We start from the raw sequence: 26,973 nt of genomic DNA on the forward strand, positions 1-26,973 counted from the left end.
TCAGGTAATTTGGAGTGTGTAACATTTTCAGTTGGCATGTCAGTTGGCAGTCATCTAAAATGTTATAAGAAACATTAAAAGCACACTGAAAACTATTTTAGCATGTATGCCATTTCTAGAAGCGTACATGTGGCAGAGATAAAAGGCATGCGCCCAGGGTACAAAAATATCTGAGCAAGTAAGTGCTTTTGTTGCTTCAAAACTACTAATGTGATGGGAATCAGTTTGAGTAATCTCTCCAATGATTAGAATATTCATGCCATGGGACGCAACTGTAGTAATCTTTTCTGTGATTAGACAGAATATTACTAAGCTATTCTTGTGTATTAGTTGTGCCTGTAGCCAGGTGTAAAGGAAAAAAGATGCTATTTAATATGTCTTTCATTCCCTGCTCTGTCATCTGGTTTGTACTTCATACTTCATACAAAAATAAATAAATAAATAAAATAAATCAAAATTTATGTATATAGCACATTTTATAACAGATGTTGTCTCAAAGCAACTTCACAAATGTCCAAGGCCAAGCCCCCAGTGAGCAAGCCAAAGGTGACAGTGGCAAGGAAAAACTCCCTATAGCATGAGGAAGAAACCTTGAGAGGAACCAAAACTCAAAGGTGGGCTCATATAGTGTAGAACAAAGTACCAGATTCTATTGATAATGCAATGCATTGTAAAGCAATGTGATGTTCACCAGATGTTCACCAAGCATGTCTGTGGAATAAAATGTAATGATTATATGATTAAAACAAAAAGAAATTCAAAAAATAAAAATCTTATTTAAAAAAAAGAATAAAAACAAAACATGTAATTCAAAAAATGTAAATCTTAAAGTCGTTTCTACATGTATATTTTCAGTTGGATTGAGACATGTTTACACAGTCAAGTGGAGAGTAAAAAACTAATTCCACTTGGGTGCTGTATGCATATCTCTCTTCCAGTGGTGGATATCTGACTGACTGTTGGAGCTTTCCACCACTGATGTGCTGGGAGCAAGGAATTACAGCTACTTTCCTAGGAGACATCTGAACAAAGAACATCCTGACGTAAAGGAATAGTTTGGGAACAACAGTATATGCAGACAATTTTTCTCTTAGCCAAAATATTGATGCTCAGCCCAGACATGATTGATGGCTGATACTGCCTTGAGTTTTAAACTGGAGTTACAAGTCTAATTTAGCTAGCAAGTACTAGAAGCTATTTCACCCAAAATCTTTATAAATACATAAAGTTACACAAATCGTAATATTTACTTGCGACGAAATAGAATAGAATAGAACTTTATTATAATACACATAACAGCCATTTTCTGAATAATTCAACTTTCAGAGGAAAGTGAATCCAGTTTCCAAGATGGTTAACTTAATAAAATTACAGCACTCAGCTATATGGTAATGTTTTGTTAATTTTTATAAATTACAGTAAGTAGTACTATCTCCTAAACCACATCGTCAGCTCTGTGTAACTATTTAGCATCTTAATGAGATGCGAGCTAACATTTTGTGTGTTAATATTTTGACAAGTATTTGCAAAAAAAAATAATAATTTGGGTGAAATATCTTCTAATTATTGTTAGCAATGTTACCTTCCAGCGAGAAACTACATAAAAATGTCAAGCACCAAACATGTCTTTGGCTGATTGACTACAAAAAGGTAGAAAATGTCCAAAAAAAAAACATTTTTTAAATAGGGACGTAGATTTCAGAGCAAATACAAGCTTCATGTTGTGCTTTGATACAAATGTTACAGGAACTGTAAAACATGTACAGCAGGACAAAGTGTCATCTCTTTGTGCTGTTGTTGCTGACTCACACACCTACGCATCTGGATTCCATCTGAAACTACTGCATCTGCTCATCAGTCGCATGCCACATGTGAACCTTGTGCAGCATTTTGCTGTAAATGCCACAACCTTGGGTAATAAATGTATGTCTTCACCTTGCAGTGGTTTTTTTTTGTGGGTTCTACTTTCAAGTTTGTATATGTGTGAGGATATGTAGGTGTTTGGGTGTTCATGTGTATGTTACCATATCAGAATGTACTGGTAGATTTACTGCACTGGTGCTTTCAATTATTCACCAAATTAAGTGATGTTAAACATCTTTGGGTGTATCTGTATGTTTATGTAGTGAAGGGGGGGTGCTGATGTCGTAACAAGACACACAGTCCTATTTGTGTATTGTCCCCAAGATAAACTCATCTCATTCAACTCAGTGGGAGAAGAACATCTCAGCATAACAGCCATTTAATCTCAGGACATACTGAGACATAGATAATCATCCTCTCCACCTGCCTGAAGCTCATTATGAACACACCTTTGTGTTTTCAGCCTCCAGCAGTGGAGTGGCTGCCCCCTCCCGCCCACTCTACTGAGTCCCCACCCCAGTTTACGTTGTCATTTCTGGGAAGATGCTTTGACTGTGCTTGTGCAGGTTTCTCCCCCACACCTCACTGATGCTGTGGTAAACAAAAGCTGTGTGTGATCCCGTGTTCCCTCAGCCAACCCCAGTTGTGTGCTGTTCTCAAGAGGAACCCGTTTAAACACGTGTCCTGCCCATGTGGAGTTCTAAGTCCACAAGTGGGACCCTTGTGTCTATTTGAATGGTCTCTGTTTTTGTCCCTGTGCTACCATGCTGGTTGAGGCTTGTACTCACTGCTGTATGGGCTTGCAAAAACCTGCGTTTCTGTTATATTCATGAATCTTGTAAAGTGCGTGCCATGTTTAGTTTGGTTTGGTATGTTTTTTTCAAGCAACTGTAAACATTACAATATGCCTAAAATATGCGTTATATTCTCTAATACCAGTTGCTAGCAATTTAGGGCACATCATCTAGAGATGTCAAATAACACCACCATGGCACACCACAGCGGGCTTTCTGAAACCAGTGCTGCTGTCATGAATCTTGTGCATGTGAAGGGCATGCTTTATTAGGTTTCATATCTCCTTTTCAAGTATCTATAAACATTACAATATGCCTAAAATATGCTATCTATTAAAAGTATACCACATGTATTACTCCTATCTAGAAATAGACAGCCATGCAGTCAGAATAACACCTCAACTTCCTCAAATAGCGTTGGCCAGCTCATGCCCTGTGGTGTGTGATGTTGGAGAATAGGAACGTTCAAAATAGGCCCTTGTTCCAGTGTGTGCAATGCTCTTGTGAGTAATGGCAGCATCAGATTCTGCTTTTGGGAAGTGCATGTCCTCTGTAAAAGAAACTCTCTATGGATTTAATAATGTTTCACCCAGGGCTAAAGCATGCACACACACACTTGCTGCATGTGACAAGGCCAGCATCAAGCACCATGTATACAGCATGAGTTGGAAATGCTGCTTATACAATTGCAGGTTGACATCTTTTTTCAGTTATTATTATTATTATTATTATTATTATTATTATTATTATTCATGATACTTTTGGGTTATAATCCAAAAAAGAAAAGTTGACTTATTCTCTTCTGATCTTGTGATTTTGAGGGTCTGTGCGATTTTTCCACACGTCAGTACAAACAAATTCAACTGTCAAGTACATTTGATCTGTATTCTCTACACAAGCTGAATCAGCACTTTTTCACCAAACACATTCTCTCTGCTGAATAATAATAGGCAAATCTATTTGGGGGGTGGGGGGGTGGGGGGCATTTATAACCACATCCTGTGTTATGTACACGGATGCTAAAATGTTATGTGCAGTAGCCTTATCTTGGTTTCTGAATCTTGCCCTCTCCTGCAAAATTATTTATCAGAAATGGGATGCAAACAGGAGTAGAAAAAACGTGCACCAGTTCTTATTGTTTTCATCTTATGTTTTTTGTTGAGAAGTGTTTTTTTAACTGCCAACTGTGCTCAACAAGAGCTTGCTTGTTTTCCTTTAATGCTCATATGTACAAATGTTGTTAACACTAATTTCCATAAGACAAAACTAAAAGCTCATGAAGTGACAGTGGTGTTTAATAATCTACCATGGAACATATTATTTACAGTGTTGGGTTAGACCCTTTTTTCAGAAATGTTACTGTATTTTTAGATCTTGTGATATACAGGTGTGAGAGAAACATCGCGTAGTGCACAATACCATACCAGATTATAAATGTAAAGAAGGCCTTCCACATCCCCAAGTGACCAAATTATATGACCACTTAGTGCACCTAATCCAGGTAAGGCATGCCAAAGGAATTCTGAATAACTCATGTTAACTCATGTTTTATGATAATAATTTCAATTCATGTTAATAATTTCAATATCATGTTAAAATTATGACTGAGTGAAAAGAAGACAGGAAATATTAATAACTGTTTCAGCTGCTATCTTGTTTACTAGTAATGCTTTTACACACACACACACACACACACACACACACACACACACACACGTGATCCACCCCTTATCATAAACAGTATTCCATATCAAGTGACCGCAGACACCCATATGTCAAATTCTGTCAAATGTCAAACAAATGTTAAGAGATGAAAAAAAAAAAAAACTGAAAACACAGGAAATATTATCAAGATTGTGTGCAGTTCCCCGGATTTCCACCATAACCAGGCATACCCACTCAGCTTGGATGTTGGGGCCCTGCTGCAATTTCTCAAGCATTACTTTTTGTTTGTAAATTCAACCCAGTTAAGACCACTGCAACTTTTATCATAAAGAAGAATAAAACTAACTTTTAAAGTAATATTATCTGAGAATCCTTTCACGCACATCCTGTGAGTTATAAATAACAGATTTTCTGTGTTGCTGAGATGATTTTTTTGCAGGTCTTGAGTCTAGAAATGTTACTTAGTATGATATTATTGCATCTGTTCTTGTTCTTTGTTCTGCATTGTAAGCACAAACAAAATGTTCTCCTGCCCCACAATCAAGATGATCCTACTCAAGCAAATCCAAATGCTATTGTACAAAATAAGCTTGACATTAACAACACCCCACTTAACAATCCTAGAGTTGTAAACATTTAGATCATGTGTTTAATATCACACAGACAGCACAGTTTAATATCTCACAAACTGTCTTCCCAGGCTTTTTATGAGTTGCAATTTAGATCAGTCATCCTGTTTTACATTTTTATACCAACCACAAACAAGGGCACACCTCATAAAGCTAAAAATCTGGCTGAAGATTGATACCACCTGATTAATAAATATAAATAACAGAACATAACAGAATAAACAGGAGCTGCTTTGTGGAGAGGATGTGGCCTTGTGGATGTGGTAAGACTGGACACCTCTGCTTCAGACTTAAGTCACTCCTTACTTGGGTGAGCATAGCAAGATTTTCATTACATTTCACTTTATTGTTTTTGTTGGTATTATTCCAGGACAAATACAGAAATGTACAAATCTACATACAATAGCACCAAACAATACCACCAACACTACATACTACTTAATAATACCACAGTATGAAAGACCCATCATTAATAAACAAGAGGTGTTTTAGTAAATAACAAATGTATGATAATAACATACAAATATATTAAAAAATAGAATAAAAAAAAAAGTATTGAAACCATTTCATATTTATCTATAAAGCTCATACATCACAATGAATCATTAAATTTGTTATGGTGTTCAACATCATACAGTTTAAAGCACAGATATACATACATTTATAAACAAAACTGCTTTTTGCTGCTCAGGCTTTAATGAGTACAGTACAGAATTTATGATTCTTTAGTGTTCAATTTTATGGATTTTGATGTTTCACAAATTATTTTAGATAGCAGGTTAATTTACTTGTTTTCACTCCCTGTTGTTTAGTTGGCCACATCAAGTCTTGCCTACCTGGAGCTTCTGCAATTGCTTTTGCGTAATTGGTTTAAAAGTGCTGAAAATAAGAAAAGCCTTCAAATAGTGCAGACATATGAGAGGATATGAGAGAAAATGGGTGCAACCTTTCCTAGCCACCTAATTGCATTTAGTAAAAGTAGGAAAAATGGCTTGTGCAAAAAACTTAAGAATCTGTTGTTCTGAAAATGGCTGTTGCAAAGTAGGTCTTACGGCTGTAAAGTTGAATGTAGTGCATAATGTTCTGAATGTTCCACTCACAGAGAGACATTTAAACTTAAAAGACAGAGACAGTTGGAGAGAGAGAGAAAAAAAAATGGTAGAAAGATAGTGGAACATTGTAGTTTGGAAAACGTGGTGGTGTGACAGTAGTGGTTCATGACACAGGAAGTCAACATGTCATATATTTGAGAAACGAGGAAAAAAAGAGAGTGTCGGTGAAGGCACGTCACACCGCTGTGGGAATGAAAAGCAGGAGGGCCTGACCAGTCTCTGAGAAAGAGGTTTAGGTAGACAGAGGCTGGATGCTACGGCACCTCCACGAATGCATACAAGACTTCAGCTTTGGAGTTCAGGCAGTGGCTGATCAACGTCTAGGGCAGGAAGCAAGAAAAGAGAGTGAAAGACATTCAAGTGGTGCGAAGTGTGCGACGAAAAAGAAAAGTCAGTGAGCAACATCATGACAAGTGCTTTGAAGTGTAACACAGATTCAGTGGTGGCAGAAAGGCCATGTATATAGTGTATATAGTACTGAATTTGTGCAATTAAGTACTGACAAAAAAAGGCAAGCAAGGTAAAGGGAAGAGCAAGAAATTCAACTGTTTGCATAACAAATTCAACTGTTTGCATATCACTATAGAAGTCATGGCGTATAAGTGGATATTCAGTGCTGTCTGTCTCCTGGCTGTCTGTACTACAGGAAATCTCACATCAGGTATGCTAATCCTGTTTGTTGCTGTTGTCGTGTTTTCATACATATTTGTCCTGGGTATGATTACCTGACATACAATTCAAAGGAATTAAAAGGCTGAGATTTGGTCAACAAAGACATGTTCTCAACAAAGAAATTTGGTTTTTGAGTATTATGGAATTACTGATTACTGATGTCTGAAAGACTATTTCAGCTTTTTCTTATAAAGTTATCCCACTGGCCAAATAAGTTTGTTCCCTTCAATCATATTTTTAAGCATACTTTTTATTGAAAGCAAAAAAAAAAAGATAATCCGTTTGCATTCTTGTGGTTGCTTTTGTGTTTAATTTGGTAAGTCTTAGTCTGTTTCAATGAAAAAGGGAACTGAAACAATTTGCCTGAATTTAAAAGAAATAATTTACAGTTTTGCATAACATAGGGGGCACCTCTCGGTACATGTCACCCACAATGGAAGGAAAGTTTGCCATAGAGCTTACTGGTAGTGCACTGTACACCAGCATGATTCATATCTCCACCTGTGTTGGTATGTTCATGCATGCATGTGTCTTTATTTGGCACCTTTTTGAAGATCAGCTGCCATGTCACTGCTTCTTCCTCTCTGGGGGGATTCTCTGGTGGAACCACAGTTTGGTTTTTTTGCTTTCTTTCTTGTGTGTGTGTGTGTGTGTGTGTGTGTGTGTGTGTGTGTTGTTTGTTTTGAGACCACCCTGTACTCTGAACATGAAATTGGAAACACGAGTTTTAAAAAAGTGCAACCTTAAAACTAATCACAGTGGAACAGGGCATGAGATGACATGTTGGTCATCATAATGATTGTACATATGATATACTGTCTACTAGCATCACACCTAATGAGGGGTTTCTATGCTCTTGAGCTGGCTAGGCATGTGACAATACAAAAAATGATGACCATGATGATAATTAACCTACCTTGCCCATTATCAGTTTATGACATTTTCACAATATTGCTTAAAAACTTTTTTTGTTTGTTTTTTTGTTTGTTTGTTTTAATGTGCTTAAGAAGAAAAACTACTTCCTTTTGTATAGCTCCACTGTGTTAGGAGGCACAGCAGTTACATTTACAGCATTCAGCTGATGCTTTTATCCAAAGCAACTTACAATTACATGTAAGTACAACTTGAGCAACTGAGGGTTAAGGGTCTTGTTTAGGGGCCCAACAGTGGGGCCTGAACCAGCAACCTTCTGATTACAAGAGCCTCAACCACTGAACTACCACTACCCAGTTTACATGAACTGCTGAAGCCCAGGCTTTCAGCTACTTGAATGGACATTTCTTTGGCAATGAAGTATGCTAGTGCTTAAGATGGTACACAGTATTAATTTTAACTTTACACTAAATACTAAATGTAACTTGACAGTAACTGTTAAAGAAACGTACTTACTGGTACTACTATATATAACTTTTCATAGTTTCACTGTACTGTTCATATTGCTGAGCAACTGCTGTATTTCTCTTTGGCCAGGCATGGCATCTAGTATATTGAGTATGAGAGATGCAAATTAATATTATATGCATCTGTCAGATCATACACTAAGAGTATTGCCCATCAGTATAATTTTGTGGAAATTCTCATGATTTCATGCAAGTAGGTAACCACTAGCTATGTTTTAAATAGGCTATCAGGTAATGAACAGTTGCTAATGTTAGCTTATGTATTTATACAACATAATAATTCACAGTGGCCTATTAGCATAGCAGATCACAACTATCCACCACGGAACATTTTAGTACAGTTCTTTCTCTGAACAACTGCTAGCCGCTGTTCAAGTTTCTTTTCCTACCATTGTTACTTTGAACTGACTGGAGATCAGCATGACATGATGCTTCATATTGCTCTTTTGCTGAAATGGAGGGCGATTTTTAACACGTCTAGCTAACTATGGACTATACCACTGAAACAGAGGGTGCGTGCAGGAGAGAGAAAATACATATATGTCAGAATATTTCTTAGAACAAATGCCAATAATATAGGAATTATTAGAACACAATCGCGAGCCCAACCGAAAACCCGTCAACTCCCGGTTGGATCAGGATGTAGGCCCCTAATTTCAGCTAGCCAGACCTTTTGTTTTACAACATTACCATTGTCATGCTGTTCAAAAGGGATTGCAAGTGCCCTAGCTAGCTAAATTGCTTCGCATGATTACTACAAATAATCATATTGCTCCTGTTTGCAAAATGTCTGCGATCACCTGTTGTTATTATTATTATTTCTTAGCCGAAGTACTTCCATCCTTGTTTCATGGCAGGAAAAGTTGCTGGCCACGCTCCCTCTAATCTATGTTTACATCTCTCACGGAAAAAGACACGCGTTAAGACAGCCACACAGCAATGTGTGGGAGAAGTTGTTATAGCAAGTGTGCTTTGTGTCTCTGGCGAAATGTTAGCTTTTTAATGTAGTATTTTGAACTGTACCAGTTACATTCTCATGGTAAGATCGTGGTAAGATTACCGTATATCAGCACATGCCTGGAACTGTCCAACTAACAAAATGACAAAGTTAACCTATTAAAGAATCTAAATCTTCTATGGCTAACATCCACAAAATGAATAACAGCATATTGCTCACTTATATTCTGTCACAACATTCCTGTACTTACATCACAGTTACCTAATCTATGATGCAGCTCTATTAACCTGTTACTAACCCTCTGGACTGTTGACTCTCAGGAAAAGATTTTAAAACGTCTCTGGATGTTAACAAAACAACACCACACAGCCAAGCTTCTGCAGAACGATATCCTGAAGGTAAACGAACTAAATTAATAAGTGAAACATAACTAAATTCCTAACAACAAAGTGCACTACTTCCACACTTGCCATGTTAACAGTTCTTTTTAGAACTTAGCCTTTAGCAGTTTTGCTTGTTTGAGAACTGTGGTGCATTATTGTGCAATATTGTACAGTATTCTGCAGTGAATGGTTTTCTTTTTTTTATGTCAGTCCAGATTGAATGTTCTACTTTATTGTTCACTTGAGGAAGTTACACATTTCCTGTTATACAGTTGCCCCAAGTGATAAGACCAGCCTCGTACTGAAGGAAATATTACACGCTCATTTAAAAAAAAAAAAAAAACCTTTACATACTCACAGCATTGTCCCTGTACAAACATGATAAATTTAAATTTTGCAGCTGGTCAGAATAGCAATTTAGTATTTTAAAGGGCTTGCTGTCAGATGCATTTTGAAAGAACATGTGAGGAAAGTGTTGTTACCTTTAATTCCTTAATTATTTTAAGTATTTGGACAGTAGGTTAAATTTTTTCACATGATTTTTTTTTTTACACGTATCTTGCAGTTTTCATGAGCGTTGAAATGGGGACCAATGTCACCTTACTATGCACTGAATCAAAGATAGCGTGGAAAGAGATGATCTATGTTATCTGGAACATTACCATGCAAGGCAAGAGCTGTCGCATCACTGCCGCTGTAAATGACACAGAGTATGACACATGCCAGGATGGAAAGACTCTGGAGCGTGGCCCACACGGAGAATTCTACCTGACCATCCCAAAATTCTCCATCAAAGATGAAGGAAATTACAACTGTGATATGTCCTACCGTGCAGGAGGCTACAATACAAGAATCTATGTATCTGCATGGAGTAAGTAATCAAGCTGCTGAAGCCTTGTTCGTTGCATAGGAGCTAGAAATGTATATGGGTGCATGAAGCTTGACGTCGTATTTTTTAAGAAAACAAATAAAAATGGATTGTGTGAGGAAATTAAGAAACATCAGTGTTTAGACTTGTCAAATTATGGACATTTCAGACCTGTAGTTGTTGCGGTAAAGGAGGCCTTAGGGTTGTAATGGTATCAGAAATGAGCATAACAAACATTTCGGGATCACTTCTCAACAGGGTGCCAGTCACAACATGCAGGAAATTATGTGGAATGTGCAAAAAAATGCTAATTAGATTACATACCATTGTAGTGAAGGCTGAAAGTGTGAGTGCACTAGCTCAAAGCCAGTAAGTCCATCATTGCTGTTGCAAGCTATTCCGTGAGCAATGTTGTTGTTTTCATGTCAATGCCACCTAATTAGAGCATTTTTCAGTCTGACCAAGCAGGACACCTAATTTAAATGTGGCTCCTTAAGATTTGAACTTTAGATTAAATGTACACTCTGTCCAGAAACATATTTAACTTGCTGAAGTGCCTTGTTCTCTGCCACCAGACCAACCCAACTTGTCTATCAGGCTCGAGCAGGACCACTCTGTCGCTGTCTGTGAAGCTGCAGCTGGAAGACCTGCAGCTTCAATCCACTGGGAAACCACATGGAACACCACCTTAAAAGACACAACATCACAGAAGACAGAAAATGGACTTTCCACAGTGATGAGCCGGTTGCCCCTGCCTCAGAACATCTCACTGAGAGACCTATGGTGTGTGGTCGCTGTCAGCCACCCCAACGGGACAAAGATTCAAATACTCCCCTTGGCTGCCTTGGAGAAAAGTAGGCACTTGAAATTCTCTAAAACACATATGGGACAGTCTTTTGTTGAACAGAAAGTAAGCAGATATTAATTGTCTCTTCTACAATGGGAATGACAACTGTTTAAAGATTTAGTTCCTTACCTTGTTTCTATGAAATTGTCATAACAATTCTAATGTATTTTGTGAGATCTGATTGGCAAAGTATACATCTATGTATATTTACAGAGTAGCTTGTTTTCCTATGAGATCATCATTATCTTATTGGTAATATATCATCATTATATTTGGGTAATATAACAGTTAGTTTGGTTAATTTAACAAGCTCTCTTACCTTATCTTATATCTGCTTTCTTAACAGGTCCTGTTAAATGGCCTTACATTCTTTTGGCTGTTAGTGCCACATGCTTCACTGTGGCTCTTCTGACTGTCTTTTACCTCATGCGTGAAAGACTCTTACAGTTAAGGTAAGATACTTTTTTGAGGAGAAATTCCGGATAGGAATGTGTTGGTGTTTTACTGTATGCATAATTGCTCAATCGTGTGTTTATATAAACAATTGTATGTCCTAAATTTAGTCTTCATAACTTCAGTTTCTTAACAAGGAAATCTCTAGGAAGTATTTTTGTTGATGTTTGATTAATTTCTGTTGTTATAATAATAATAATAATAATAATAATAATAATAATATGTTAAAATGTGTTACTTGACCCTGAAAAGAACAGGGTTTGCATTACAGTTTGCAAAATTTTGAGGTGCATTATTAGTAATGTTTGATCTCATTAATTGACTTATAGCATATTTAGAAAGGTTTGCTGTGAACCCAAAAGATCGGCACCAATTGAAGAAAAACTCCCACAGGTAAAATACATTTTCTGAATTAATATTCTTATTTATTTATTTATTTATTAACAATTTTATTTGATCATTTTAATGTACAAGAGGGGTAAAAAGTTGTCAGTGATAAATGTTCTTTGTTCAGCCTCATGATCCTGAAGAAGTGGAACCCTATGCCAGTTATGTGCAAAGAGTGAATTCCATTTACAACTCCTCTGCAGAGCTCTTCAATGCTTGAAACACACATACAATGCACATACAAATCTGGACAATTTAATGAAACCTATGACAGAGTCCCATACATTGCATGCTGCAATGAGGCATATAGCAGTTGCTGTGGGTATGTGTGTATACGCTAACACTTTTGGAAACAAAACCTAATAAAACCCCTTTGAAGCAACATCTTTTAACAGACAGACTCTAATCAGAGAAATGCAAATGACAGTGAGTAAAAGCAAGAGGAGAAATGGAAAGGATTTGAGGGCTGTCTCTCATGTTGAGAGTAGAAAATGCATGTTTGCAGCATGGGAAGGTTCTGGGTGAAAGCTATGCAATTTGGACTCAAATGTCCAGGCCTCTGTAGGTCCAGTTGTGTCCAGACGTCAGAAGAATCCGTTCAAAGCACTAAGAAGGGTGTGAAGATCACGGGAGAGTTTGTCACGCAGGTTTACTGTGCCATATGACTTGATTTTAAAGCTGAGAACCACTGGGTATTGGACTGAAATGGCTAGTGGCTCATATGCAGTTTCTCCAAGCAAATCAAAGAATCACAAAGATATGAAAGTGTGGGACTTATTGCTGCCTTTACTCATGTGAGGTGTGTGCTACTCCAGTCAGTTACCAAGTGAAATTATATAGAATTTAGGCTGGGTTCTTTAACATTGCTTTTGGAATAGACAATTACTGAAATTTAAAAAAAAACTTTGATTTATGTTACTTTGCTTTATGGTTTTTAAAAGTGTAGCAAATTTTGGACAGAACTGAAAATATATGTAATTCCAATATATATTCCTTTATTTAAATTTCTGTTTTCATAGGCTAAATGGATGGTTCTTAATGGTGGTTAATTAGTGAGTAAACGTCACAGTTTTTTTTTTTGAAGGTGTAATTAAATGACATTATTCCATCTCCTTATTTGCATAAGTGGAACCCACGTGATAGCCGTTCTCTTTTCCCCTTTGAAGGTGTCATATATGCTGTTCTTTGAACAATCTTATACTGTAAATAGGCAAGCTTCTGCTGAAAGAATACACAAGAAATAGCTAGACAAAAAAGAATAAAGAGAAAAAAGCTCACAACATTATGCTGTTTCTGCTGCAGAAACTATGGGGGAAAAATCCAGACTCAATGGATTAACAATAACCAATTTTTAAAACAAGATTTTGTTCAATGTGATATAGTTTTAATTTTAGCCAGTGTATTTTTTTTTCTCGTAGATTTGATTACTTCTAATTTACATTTTTGCTGTGAAGACTCTCATAGTATGAACCTTTGCTAGGTGTAAGATAAGACATTGGATAACACAGGGCTGTTGGTTATTAGGGGTAACCCCAATAAAATTGACTGACATTGCAGGACTGTAGTTTTTTATTTATTAAATTTTTATATAGTATATTAGGATGGTAATACTACTTCACATGTGTGTAGAAGCCACATGTGTGTTTAAGCCACAAGTTTTAATCTTACCATTGCTTTTAAATGTATCAGACTGAAAGCTTTAGTGTGAGCATATCTATTTCTCATTCGCTGTCATAGGAAATAAACGCTCAGATATGTTGTGAGATGCCACTCTGACCAAACCTCGACAAAGAGGTCAATGGAACGATAACGTGATTTTTGATATGATTAATCTGGGATTCCCCAAAATTATAGCTAACTGAAACAACTCCCCTGTGAGCTAACTTTAGACGTCGCAGTATTGCGCTCTTTGTTATATGTTTAGTTTTTGTTACATTGTGACGCAATATAAAAGTGTGTGGCTCCATCTACTGGTAAATTATGATATTACGTTAACAAATGGAGTCCGCACATGGGCAGAGTTCAGTTGTCAAAATATAGTGGTTGTAGTTGTTTAGAAATGGTGTAACATTTACTGAGATTAATTGACAGATAGCACAAATAACAGAATATTTACAAGTGCATAATTGAATCTTTCTATTCCCCAAAACAAATGTTTTACTAATACATGTATGCAATACATACAATAAGTCTGAAACAGATTGATCATGATTATTGTAATTTGCAGTTGAAATACAATGGCATTTTTGCCTTAATTCAATTTTGGGCAAAAAAAATTTAACAGCCAAAAAATTAAACATTCCACTTAGAAAATACATGATATAAAATAGACAAATGTTTTAGTACTAAAAACTCTCTCTTTGCCAAGAATGTCAAATAAAGTGATGAAGACCAACCAACTGTACACAATGCACATGCTAAGTTGATTCTACTATAAATATAAATTAGATGCAAACAGGACTGTTTAGAGCCTGTTAAAAAACAAGCAAACAACAACAAAAAAATACAGCAGACATCTTTAACTCTGAACCTGCGATACAAATCCACTTTGGAGTTTGTATTCACTGGTAGTTCATTTATGTCATTAAATGAATGTTTGTCATTTAGGTCTTCAAATTACAGTCCATCAGCTGCAGAACTTACAGACTGTGTTTCCTTTACCCAGGTGTTAGGGTTTATATTAACTGGTGATTTAACTTCTACTTACTACCAGCAAGTGGTTCCAGGACTGGGAGCTGGATTCAATGCCTGGAATTAAATATGTATGGGTTTTGAGAGAGAGAGAGAGAGAGAGGGGAGAGAGAGAGAGAGAGAGGGAGGGGGAGAGAGAGAGAGGGAGAGAGGGAGAGAGAGAGAGAGAGAGAGAGAGAGAGAGAGAGAGAGAGAGAGAGAGAGAGAGAGAGAGAGAGAGAGTGAGTGTGAGTGTGTGTGTGTGTGTGTGTGTGTCAGGGATGGGTTGTGATAAGTGTATGTGCTTATTTGCATGTATTTTTGAAATTGCACAGTCCATAAATATATCTAATATTATCTTTGCATTATGTTATGCAGTGTATCTTTAAACTCAGCTCATGAGTACATAGTCATCTGCACAGTCCTCGTTATTTTCAGGGTTGTCAGATGGCGCACAGGGTAATCTGACTATGGCATAATCACAGTCAGTGTCCCCAGGATTGCTTAGTGGTCTTGTTGTCTGTTTTTCCCCATGGTCAATAGTGGCATAGAGAACATCTTCATTAGGTGATGTCTGTGTACAAAAGAAATAGTCATTGAATAAGATGGATTAATAATACAGCTACAGTGAGTTTGAAGGGCTTTCATTGCTTACACTATATCAGTAAGAAATATCAGTAAGAAAAAGAGGTTTGCTTTCTTCCAAAATTTACTTGCAAACACAACCTAGGCCAGCAGCTCCAGATAATCAATGACCTTCTTTTGTTTGGTGTTTTAGTAATGTTCTACTTTAATAAGTCTACTCAGAAATGTCGAAGGTTCAGATAATAATCATTTCCTGCAACAAAAGAGTTATGTCTTTACAATTAGTCAGTATGTTTTACAGAGTGTTTTACAACAGCACCATATAGTATTTGCAGTGACAATGATATTCACTTAATATCTTTCTTTAATATGGATCTATAATTTATAGGCCAGAAGAAATGTTATAAATGTTGTTTAAGCCAAATAGTTGCAATTCCATCAGATATAATGTTATTGCATTATGTATCTTGAAAATAGGGTCCAGAATGTACCATATTATTAGGATCTAAATTATTTTTGAAATTGTATATAGGTAATTTTATAAAAAGTTTTAAATTAGACCTTTTTCAGTTTTTTTCAAGTTTCAGGGGGTTGGATTTGTGCCACCTCCCAAGATTTAATAAAAATGTTACATGTTAAAACCAAAAGAAGTAAGAAGAAGCAAGAAGCTCAAAATTCCCTTTCTATATTACCTTTCTTGGCTAAACCATCTTTTGAACTGATTAAAACATTAATCTGTTTCACCAAAATAATACAATTAATTATTTAATTATAATTTGTAGAAAAGCTTGAAGATTAGTAGTATATAAAAGCTTGAAGATTAGTAGTATATAAAAATAAAACTCTACTTGAATATAGAGAATTGTACAACAATGGACAATTCTTCCTCATGCTCTAGGGAGTTTGTCACTGTTGCTCTTAGCTTGTTCACTGGGGGCGGGGCTTGGGCTCGGACATTTGTCAAACTGTTTTGTGACAACAACTGTCATAAACGCGCTTTATATACTTTGACACTGACATTCTTATCAGCCTGTGGTGGGCCTATAATGGTTTACTGTTTCAGAGCTGACTTTCTGTTACAGGAAAACATGAACACCCAAATGCATGTACAGTTTTGAAATGGCAAAATCTAAAACAAATATATATGTCAAATACTTTTAGATACCAGTTATCATTCTCAGTGTTTCAAACCTGACCAGTTATCATTCTCAGTGTTTCAAATCTGACCAGGTCAGGCAAGTATTTCCTTTGCAACTTGCAAAGAATTTGACCATTTCTCTAATGGGAAACTTCCAGGGTGCTTATTCAGTCAAATGTCATATCAAGGCTTGACTACTGCAACTTGCTGGTTGCTGGTCTTCCTCTACAGGCCATCAGGTCTCTACAACCGATCCAGAAAGCAGTAGCATGGCTGGTCTTCAATTATCTGAAGTTTTTACTCCATATTACTCCACTGATGTGTTCCCTTGAATGGAAATCCATAAAAGGACAAGTCCTCCCTACATGACAATGGTCAAAGCCCAATCCTTTCCTTGAGAACTTCAAACCACAAAGTTTGAATTGCCTTGAAACGCCATCCTTCAAGTTGCACTCATCAAGGTTATTATTTTTACTAGCTACAAGTTGGTGGAACAAATTTAAATTGGCTTTAATATCAATGGCTGTCTGAACATTAGAGTTCTTTGTTGTCTTCAAATGCACACTGAAGACTCATCTATTTGTGAATTATTTTAGATGACCACTAATCCTGCACTTATGTAAATATCATATTGCACTACTATTGAGTAATTGAACTCTCACTTATTGATGTTTGGTATTGAATTTATACTCATTTTTTAATTCTATCTAGGTATCAGCATTGACTACTGTATCTAGCAGTAACTTAGATCAATGGTATCTTGGACTTTAATCTATTGTACTGGCTAGGACACATTCTTTGAGTAGATGACAAGACACTTTTGTAAGTAGCTCTGGTTAACGTGTGCTAAATGCCATAAATGAAATGAAATGAAATGTAACGATAAAAATAAATAAAGAATTAGAATAAATCATTAAGAAAGAACAAAATAACTTAATCATGAGAGAATGAATGAGTTACATTTTCCGTTTCATCTGAAAAACTGGGTCAACTTACTGCTCTTGCTAATTTCCTCCTCTGTGCACACACAAAATAAATGACAGGCAAGGAAGACCACTTCCTGAGTAGCATAGAGAAGCTTTTTGACTGGTTAATATAGTCAGACCATGATGACATTTTTATCTACCAATTCCAGAGCCCTTCTATATCTCAGTAGTTAAGGTACTTGAATTGTAATCAGAAAGTTGCTAGTTCAAGCCTCACCCCCACCAAGTTACCACTGAGCAAGACCCTTAATCCTCAATTGCTCAAGTTGTGTTCAGTCACAACTGTAAGATGCTTTGCACATAAGCTAAATGCTGTAAAAAAAAAAAAAAAAAAAGTACATCCAAAAACATTCTAGGTGAGTAACTACAGTGTACTGCAGTAAGAAATGTAGATATTCAAAATTGTAGTAAAGTACACAGTTTCCAGAGAAACAGAATGTTTTGGACAGAGGCTGATATACTTTAGAGACTTTAGATCCAAACAAGACCTAGACCAAGACCTATGGACTGGCAGGCTCCACTACTACAATGGTCCCCTTAGAGTCTTATTATTTCTGTGAAATTCACTAAATGGCTTAGGACCTAAATTCATTTATATGGCACACTCGCAGAATTCAGTGTGTTTGATCAGTGGCGACTTACATTTATGGCATTTAGCAGACTTGTCAGCTAGAACAACCCTGAATTACAAGAAAACTCCCAGAGGATCTCAGAGCTGCACAGATCTTAGCCATTAAAAAGATTATCTTGTACCTGCCATGCACTGCAACTATTTCCATGACTTCAATTTCCTTATATCACTGTGAAGGTACGTATTTACATGTTTCTATTGTACTGTTATTTCTATTTCTATCTCTTTTATATATTTTTATCTGTCTCATTTATTGTTTTATGTAAAGCACCGGGAATTACATTTTTGTGTATGAAATGTATATAAATATATTCACCATAACTTGCCGTAGGTGAATTGTATGAGTGTATAATAACAGATAGTAGTTCGTGTTAGCACTCCAATCAGCTCTTTCTATTCCGTTCATCACCACTCAGCTTCTGCTCATATGACCCCTGCCCATATGACCATACAGCATCAACGCATGACATGCTAGTGACATGGTTGTATGTATTGACCTTGTACACCCACAACTGCAGTCCTCAGTCCTGTGGTGTTTTTACACTCATCAGCGGTACCACTGGATTGAGAGTAATTTCGCAAGCCAAAAATTCACCTATACAATTAAAAATAAGTTTGTATGTGGATGTCTGTTCAGTCTGTAGACTTATGCACACCACACACCTTTGGGTTTTTCTAGTCATGTGCTTTTATTTATTCATTTGTGCTTAATAATGGCACCATGAGTGTTTTCATGATTTTTGTCATCAAAGAATGTGGTTTCCACATAATTGCGTGCATGTTAATCATTTATCTTTTCCTTGGTGTTAAAAATAAGAACAATCATACAATAACACTATAATATAAAGTGTTGCTTCTTGCTCTGAAATGTTCAATAACTCTCTTTTATACAAAATGTTATGACCACATCAACATTCCTTACAACTCAAACAGCAGAAACAGCAGCAGGCTTGTGTTGTATGTGGAGCTTATTTGAATTTGCCAAATATTCACCAACCGTTCATGTAAACATCAGTGCCATCTACAGAACTCTGCAGTGCTATGCAGAGATGCAAGACATATGCTGATAGCAGGTTTCGTAGGGTTTTACATTTGATCTTATCTTGGGTATCTTTCTGCTCTTCATTTGTAAGTCTTGCTAAAAGTAGCAGAGGTTAACTGAACCTAGATATCTTTAGCAGTTCAGATGGTCTGTGGGTGTTAAATGAACACTGTTGGTTTTAATCAGTGTACAGTAAACAAATTATTTCCATCATTTGACTGTTTCATACCATGCTAGTGCATTAATGTTTTAGCTATAATCACTAATATACCACCCAAATATTTTCATTTTCATTTCATAATGATGAAACGTGCAGAATACTTTATACTGATTCTGTGCATTTTTTAACATGCAGTATAATGTAATGGTGTTATTAGGAGCCTTACCTGTTCTGTTTCAGGCACATGCATCAAACAGCATTTAGGAATTCAGAGAGAGAGAGAGAGAGAGAGAGAGAGAGAGAGAGAGAGAGAGAGAGAGAGAGAGAGAGAGAGAAAGAGAGAGGGGTGGGGAGAGAGAGAGAGAGAGAGAGAGAGAGAGAGAGAGAGAGAGAGAGTCACTTATGGCTGAGGAACAAACAGATCTGCTTTAAAATCACAATGAAGTAGTCATCAGCACAGTTAAAATCCTCTAAAACTCTACATTTTGCTTTAATCAGTCAAGTAAATCAAATAATAAACCAGAACCCACCCCCCAGTCCTGGGGTTCCACTGCCCCTCCCAGTTCTCCCTGTTCTAACACACCCAGGGAAGGGCTTGATTAGCTGATGAGCTGGATCAGGTTTGTATCAAAGAAGAGCCCTGGGACTGGAGTCGGTCAAATATGAGCTAAAACTAATATCTCTGATGGGGAGCCTAACACTGAATTCGCATACAACCACCATTCACTTGCCCCTGTATGCTTCAGCATTCTGCCATTACACGCGATAAGATTCTCCAAATATACTGCTTTATGCTTGAAATTACACAACTCTGTGATTACAAATGTTTTGGTCAGAGAGAGACAATCTGTTGCAGTGGTATTCATACATTTTAACAAAACTGTCACAAATATAAGAGAATCTAGTTTGCTAGCAATGCTTTTCACTCTGTGACATAGACGGAAAGAAAGAGAGTGAAACATTCTTACCGTCTTTTTTAGATGTTCCTTTCCTAAAGAAATAAGAAGAAGTATAGGATTTCATAGCTTAAATATTTTAGTAATTACAAAGGCAGAAAAGCATTTTGTGTGTCCGGAATTTGTGATAGTGCTGTGCTGCTTCACTTATATGATGTCTGCTAGCATCGGTGGCTTATGGTCTGCACTGTTCACTGGTAACAAAAGACAAGTTCATGTATTTTTAAGTGAGTGAGGTCCGTTTGGCACCTACCTTCTGTTGTAGCATGAGAGGTTTCCCATAATCCGTATCCTTTGGGGGATCCTTTTAGGACTGCTGCAACAGAGAACTCCAGATATTACAGTGAGAAAACCGCTACCTGAATAGTCAACGCACCCCCTTTCATAACTAGATACATATCAAAGAAGTAGACAGAGAGAGGGAGAGAGAGAGAGGGAGAGCGAGAGAGAGAGAGAGAGAGAGAGAGAGAGAGAGAGAGAGAGAGAGAGAGAGGTCAAACAAGAGTGTTTTTGTTACATTCTATTTCCTGTGTTCTGTGGTTTGCATGTGATGTCAAGTGCCTGTCACACACACACACACACACACACACACACACACACACACACACACACACACACACACGCTGTATTTTTCTTTTCCAATCACATGGCTTAATTAGTTTTTCAAATAATATGCAGCAAACCTTTTGCCTGAGACTGCTAATTCAACCTGCTCTTCATCTCCTTTAACAGGTGCTTCTTTCTAGAGTGCAAAACCCATTTTAGTACCATATTTCCATATTCAGGCAAATGCCATTGATGGTGTTCAGGCTCTAAAACTACTCATTCCACATTTACAAAGGCACCTTTATGCCTAGGGAGGGATGCTAAGTATGTAGAAGAGGAAGTCCTGAGTGTGTCTGTGTATGTTCAGGTGTAGTGGGATTTTACCTGTGTACACACATCACTCCTCCCCGCATTCCCTCTATAAAAGACAATAAGATACATGTTATGAGCTACTACCTTCTAAGAGAGTGACATTTACTTCCTGATTCATAAAAATGCACTTCCTGGCAAGGCTACAATAGAGGATGTCTTAGTTTGAAATCAGGAAGTGAGCTCTTTCAATCTTTGAACATATATAACAAACAAACAACAAATTACTAAGAATTCTGATATAGCTACATTAGGAAATAATTTTAAATTTACATAAGGAAGTTAATTCTAAAAACAGAGATCAAATAAAGTAAAATTAAACAAAAATGGTATTACAAACAAAATTGAGATGAACAGTAGCCGTCAGCATCAGCGCAGCTGTGTGTGGGTGTGAAGAAAGTGTTCATTCTGATAAATTTTTCACTATGCTTCAGTATTTACTGTTGAAACAGGAAGCTGATTGTTTCCTCTGATATTACTAAGCAGTCAGGTTAAAGGACAAAAAGGCACTGACAATTTTTACACAAGAAAAAAATTGTCACTACAAAGCAGCAGAAGTTTTTAAATGTCCTTGTTAGTAACTTGTTAGTATCCACAGCTATTTCAGAACTGGAAGGAAAGACTGTCTTTGTGTGTGTGTGTGTGTGTGTGTGTGTGTGTGTGTGTGTGTGTGTGTGTGTGTGTGTGTGTGTGTGTGTGTGTGTGTGTGAGTGTTAGTGTGAGTGTGTGTGTGTGTGTGTGTGTGTGTGTGTGTTTAAATTCATAAGGCATATGTTTTCTGTGATGTGTGTGCATGCTTGTTGCAGGAATGTGTGTCCTCTATGAGTATCTGTATATGTATAATTATATACATTACCCCTGAAATGTCTTACTTTGTCCAGCTGGAGGCAGAATGTGATTGACATTTGTCATATGAATAGTCTCTTCCTGACACATGATCACACTTAAAACATATTAACAACTCTACCTATACCACAGAACCACAACTTTGTTGCCAGACATTCTTTCTGCGAAGGCAGGTTTTCCTTTTCTAACACCTTCTCTATATCTTAGCGTAAATTATTAATGCCAAACAAGGACGATGTTGTGCTGTGCAGATGATGTGGAGTCTACAACGTTATTGTTTTAGAATGGTTAGAAAATTCCCTCCATCCAGAGATGAAATTTTATGAATACACAGCTATCATCCTCACCCTTTTACTACCAATCAAAGGTGAGCAAAGGTTCAATTTGCAGTTTGTTACGTTTGTTTGTTACAATATACTTTTGTTAAACTGTGTGCAGAAAATGTTATTATTAAATAGGTCTAGATGGCTCTGGACTTTGTTAGAATTTTGGTTGTTTTATAGTATATGATGTGTAGCCTTTATTAAATGTGATCAGTGTGATACACTTATGACGTCAATAAGCAAAACTACACTGAAGCAAGTAAACTACTATACTTTTACTTGTAAAGTGCATATTAATGCATACACATATAATAAGTAGCATTGAGGGAAATCTTTAACAAGATGTGGCTGTGGTAACTATATGAGTACACTGATGAAGAGAATATGGACAAATGGAGAGAAAGAGAACAATCACTTGAATGTTCTGGAATGTTTTGAGTATCCTTATAGTAGCAGTGATCAATTAGGGCATTGAAGGATCAATTACATAACTTATAAGTAGTAAATATACATGTACCTTTTTTGGAAGGGTGATACAGGACATAGTAATCTCCCTACTAAACTCTCTTGTAACACTAAGGTGTGACATTTACCAACATTTCCCTGCTGGAAGGAGAGAGCTTCATCTACCACCTACCAGATGTGCCTCATGAATCCAGCATCGTCTCAATTGAATGGAGTCATCAGACAGACGAAAACCAAAGAAAACACAGAATGCTGTCCCATATTGACCTAGACAACAATAAGACTGAGGTGTTTCATCAGAGGAACAGACTTGAATTCAAAATGAATGGGTCAGTCTACATCAGAAACCTCATGCAAGAAGATGCTGGGAATTACACTTGCAAGACCATTTTCCAAGATGGCAGAATTCAAACACATGTTGTTTGTCTGGCTCTGCACACAGGCAGGTTTTACTGTTCTGCAACTTGCTTGATGATGTATGAAAATAATGCAAATCATGGTTTATTTCTTTGAACTTGAAAGAAAAGCATGCTAAAACAGAGCAGATTGACATGGCTTCCTTCCTTGATCTATTTCTAGTCACCTGCCCCCACTACCCCCAATCCCCCACCCTCACGTAGTTCGAGCATCTTCAGTTTCTCTGAGCTTTGCTACAACATTGTTAATGAGTAGTAATAATAATAATCATTATTAGTCCAAATCAAAAATTAATTTTTATTCAAAAATTAGACAAAAAAAACCAGACAAGGGGCTGGTTGGTACCTAATATAGTGAAGAAAGAGATGGCATATTAATCAGATCATCTGTAATGTGACTGAATATTGTTTCTAGTGTACATTTTAAAATACCAGGTATTGTCTAATGCTCTTTTTTAAAATTGTCATACAATTAATATAAATTATTTATGACATCCATAACTTTTTTCTTCCCTGAAGTCACTGAAGTCTATGAACCTGGTTTTAGATTTGAGATTATAATACCAGTAACTTCAACCATCTCAGCCTTGGTTCTGATTGGTATCATAATAATAATCATTTACAAGTGCACACCAGGTTAGTGAATTTACTGTTCACACACAAACTTTCAGCTATTATTCATTTGATGGTTTACACAGCTATGAATGTAGACCAGTTACAATAGTCTGCTTATGTGCATGAACAATAACGTGTCCGTCTGATTTTGATACTACATAACAGTTATTTCCTTTTCTAGATCAACCTGTTTATATCAACACTTCACGTGAATTAAACCCAAGGATACATACGGCCAGGCATTATTAGAAGGAGCCCTGGTTAAGACACCAGCTTATATGTTCTCATTACCAACAAACTTATGCACTTCCCCTGAATATAAAACAGGCATTAAAGCTTGTGGTTTCCTATTCAGTTGCAATGTGTCCTTTGGGTTTTGCAATAGCAAGGAAACTCACACTTGCTCACACATATGGTGGGCTTTGAAGCTCATTTTACAGATAATGTTTTGCATGTAATTTATAATTTGTTATATTAATTACTCTGTGTTCTCTCTTCTTACATGTAAGTATTGTGTATAAGGCAAAATATGTCCCTTCTATGATCCTGTATTTATCTAGTTGCTTTCATTTCTTCAGGGAAATTTCTAACATAAGTGATTCCAAGCTATTTACAAGGCATGCAGTATTTACTGGAAACTTATTTTCTTCGGGCTAATATTTGACCATAATAATATGGAGATAGGGCAGTGTGGAAGGAGTTTGTTATTCTGTGGTAATGTCAAATAAAGATATGTTCTCATCAGTTTCTGTGACGCAACGAGGCACTCAGGACGTGGAGAAGGGGCACGGCTAAACATACGCTTTATTTTTATATACAGACAACACATCTATTATTGCACGTACATTGTGCACACCTCAATAACCAACAAACACACTGCGACACAGGAGACATATATACACTAAAGAATAATGGCAAACGTGGATGAGACGAGGGCGTGGCAACATAGACGAACACGCACACACACCAAGACGTTTAAGGAGGGGACGGGGCAATAACGTGACAGTTTCACGATTTTGACTACAGTCACACTGGATGTCAACAAAATGCTCAAGATATGCATTTGACTTTAGTACATCATTAAACTAAGTACTCTGAGAAAAGCTTGTTTCATCCATACTGCCTGCCCTGTCAAAGTCTAGTAGCTGATGAAGATATAGACTGGATACTATTTATATAGTCCCCCCCCCCCGCCCCCATTTCTTAGAAAGACATGCACCTACCCCACTGCTCACATTTTCTTGGCATTTTGGCATTTAGTGGATACTTTTATCCAAAACAACTTACAATTACAACTGAAAACAACTTGAACAACTGAGGGTTAAGAGACTTGTTCAGGGGCAACAACAGTGGCAACTTGGCGCTTGAACTGGCAATCTTCCAACTACAAGTCAAGCACCTTAATCACTGAGCTACTACTGGCCCCTAACTAGGTATACTGCATGGTGAGTTTACACGCAGTGATTACTATAGTAGGTATACCTAATCTGTACCTGTAGCCTTTCAGCTACAATAGGTAGATATTCAGAGTAAATATTTCCCTCACAAACCATCCTCCTCACTCTGCATTGGGCCAATTTACACTTGCATCCTGTTTTATGCATGAGAACTGTTCAAAACATATGTTTTAAACTTCCTTTTATTATAAGTGGAGATTGCATGATTTGATTAAAAAGCACATTTTATATATCAGTTTATGCCATATTGAAAAGTATTTATATATCTGAATATATATATATATATATATATATATATATATATATATATATATATATATATATATATATATATATATATACTTTTCAATATATTCATATATATATTCATATATTCAATATTCAAAATTATAAGCATCCAGTTAACTCCTAACTCCTACCCATTGGTCAAAACCAGAATGTTGACCCAGCATACACAGGGTGCTGGACTGTGATTCAGTCTATGACTTCAGTGTACGATACTGTGCAAGCTGTGGAGGATCATGAAGTAGTGGATAATGTACAATTGACTGTGTATTGTAGGGTAGCCTATTTCGTACAGCTACCAAGAAGATGTACCTAATAAATGAATCACTTTTAGTAGTAGGCTATATAACACCTATATATTATACATCTAGAATTTGAAATGTAAACAATCCAAATAGAAATAGAGACTTTATATTTTCCATAATTACTTCTTGAAAAACCATTTTCAACGTTTTTATTTTTCAACATTGCAACAGAATCGTTTCTAAATATTTTAAGTCTTATTTACATAACTTTAACCAACGTACTGTAAAAACATATGGGCGAGATCTCAACTTTGGCCACCAGAGGTCGATGTTACTCTATAGTATTATTTGAGTTAACGGTAAGCAGTTACAATGTAAAGGTACCGTTGCGCGGAAGAAAAAAAAGATAAATGTTAAACAACGTTTTGGTTTATTTCATTAAAACAGTTAGATTATCTAGAAATGAATAGGACAATAAGGACAGTAAGAAATCCACCTATTTTTTCCCCGAATGCAGAAGTGCTGGAAAAGAAACCTACGGTTTAACAGGTCTGCTTATAGCGCCAAACCCAGACATTACTTCCATGCTGGATTTTCTGCACTTGATATGCTTGTCTATGATACTGGTAGCAAAAGACAACAGAACACTAGCTGACTCTCAAAACACGTTGATCACATTTTCTTGCTTTTAATATCAGAATTTCATGTCTGAATCGTTATCCTTTAAATTAATAACAATGATGGATGTCACATGAAATAAATTACTAATACGCACACGATGCATTTGATAAGTGCAATGTGAGAACAGAAATAATCTTTTGGGGAAAAAATAAAATTTGGGGTAAAAGTAATTAACGAAGACATTTCGTGAAAATTATCTGTTATGGAAAAAAAAAGTTTCCACTGTGGTGATATGATGGAATATAACTGTTATGCTGTATAATGCTGAATTCACTGGTTATAACACGCTCTTTCTTCATGAAAACCATGACTGCGGTTCGTTGGTGCAAAATGTCCCCTAATGATAAGCTATAAGCACAATCAAGGTTACGGTTCTCAGCAATGTTGTGAGTGACCAAGATCGTTTCTTTGGTTAATGTCCTCTGAGCAAAATTAGGCAACTGAGAAATAAATATAATATTTAATGTAGGTGTCAAATCGGAATAGGCGAACTGGTCAACTTACATCAGGAGTCCTCCAGTCCACG

General features: G+C 36.6%; 2 protein-coding genes across 3 annotated transcripts; one reads left to right on the forward strand and one right to left on the reverse strand.

Annotated features, from left to right (window-relative positions):
• Window positions 1-6,260: 6,260 nt before the first annotated feature.
• On the forward strand, window positions 6,261-13,604 carry si:ch211-214p13.9 (cell surface glycoprotein CD200 receptor 1). 2 transcript variants are annotated; one of them, XM_027011867.2, is made up of 8 exons: window positions 6,261-6,453; window positions 6,650-6,724; window positions 9,414-9,491; window positions 10,042-10,347; window positions 10,920-11,198; window positions 11,538-11,643; window positions 11,974-12,037; window positions 12,159-13,604. In XM_027011867.2, the coding sequence occupies exons 1-8, from the start codon at window positions 6,315-6,317 to the stop codon at window positions 12,249-12,251; spliced, it is 1,140 nt and encodes a 379-aa protein (XP_026867668.2). In that variant the 5' UTR covers window positions 6,261-6,314; the 3' UTR covers window positions 12,252-13,604. The 2 variants fall into 2 exon arrangements, with proteins under 2 accessions (XP_026867668.2, XP_035390796.1); XM_035534903.1 differs by lacking the exon at window positions 9,414-9,491.
• Window positions 13,605-14,907: 1,303 nt separating this feature from the next.
• si:ch211-214p13.7 lies at window positions 14,908-21,508 on the reverse strand. The gene is made up of 7 exons (XM_035522016.1): window positions 21,451-21,508; window positions 21,130-21,163; window positions 20,883-20,941; window positions 20,453-20,515; window positions 20,212-20,234; window positions 19,470-19,474; window positions 14,908-15,275 (listed from the first exon to the last, which is right to left on the reverse strand). The coding sequence occupies exons 4-7, from the start codon at window positions 20,479-20,481 to the stop codon at window positions 15,093-15,095; spliced, it is 240 nt and encodes a 79-aa protein (XP_035377909.1). The 5' UTR covers window positions 20,482-20,515; window positions 20,883-20,941; window positions 21,130-21,163; window positions 21,451-21,508; the 3' UTR covers window positions 14,908-15,092.
• Between the last annotated feature and the right edge of the window lie 5,465 nt (window positions 21,509-26,973).

This window comes from Electrophorus electricus, chromosome 2 (assembly GCF_013358815.1).
Source record: "Electrophorus electricus isolate fEleEle1 chromosome 2, fEleEle1.pri, whole genome shotgun sequence".
Taxonomy (NCBI): Eukaryota; Metazoa; Chordata; class Actinopteri; order Gymnotiformes; family Gymnotidae; genus Electrophorus; species Electrophorus electricus.

Excerpts from the sequence above, each read along its gene's own strand:
- si:ch211-214p13.9 (XM_027011867.2), top strand. The coding sequence starts at position 6,315 with ATGCTACGGCACCTCCACGAATGCATACAAGACTTCAGCTTTGGAGTT. Across the intron at positions 6,454-6,649 it reads GTGTGCGACGAAAAAGAAAA|AAGTCATGGCGTATAAGTGG; the intron begins GTCAGTGAGCAA and ends ATATCACTATAG. Across the intron at positions 11,199-11,537 it reads CTTGGCTGCCTTGGAGAAAA|GTCCTGTTAAATGGCCTTAC; the intron begins GTAGGCACTTGA and ends CTTTCTTAACAG.
- si:ch211-214p13.7 (XM_035522016.1), bottom strand. The coding sequence starts at position 20,481 with ATGGGAAACCTCTCATGCTACAACAGAAG. Across the intron at positions 20,235-20,452 it reads CTCTCATGCTACAACAGAAG|GAAAGGAACATCTAAAAAAG; the intron begins GTAGGTGCCAAA and ends TTATTTCTTTAG.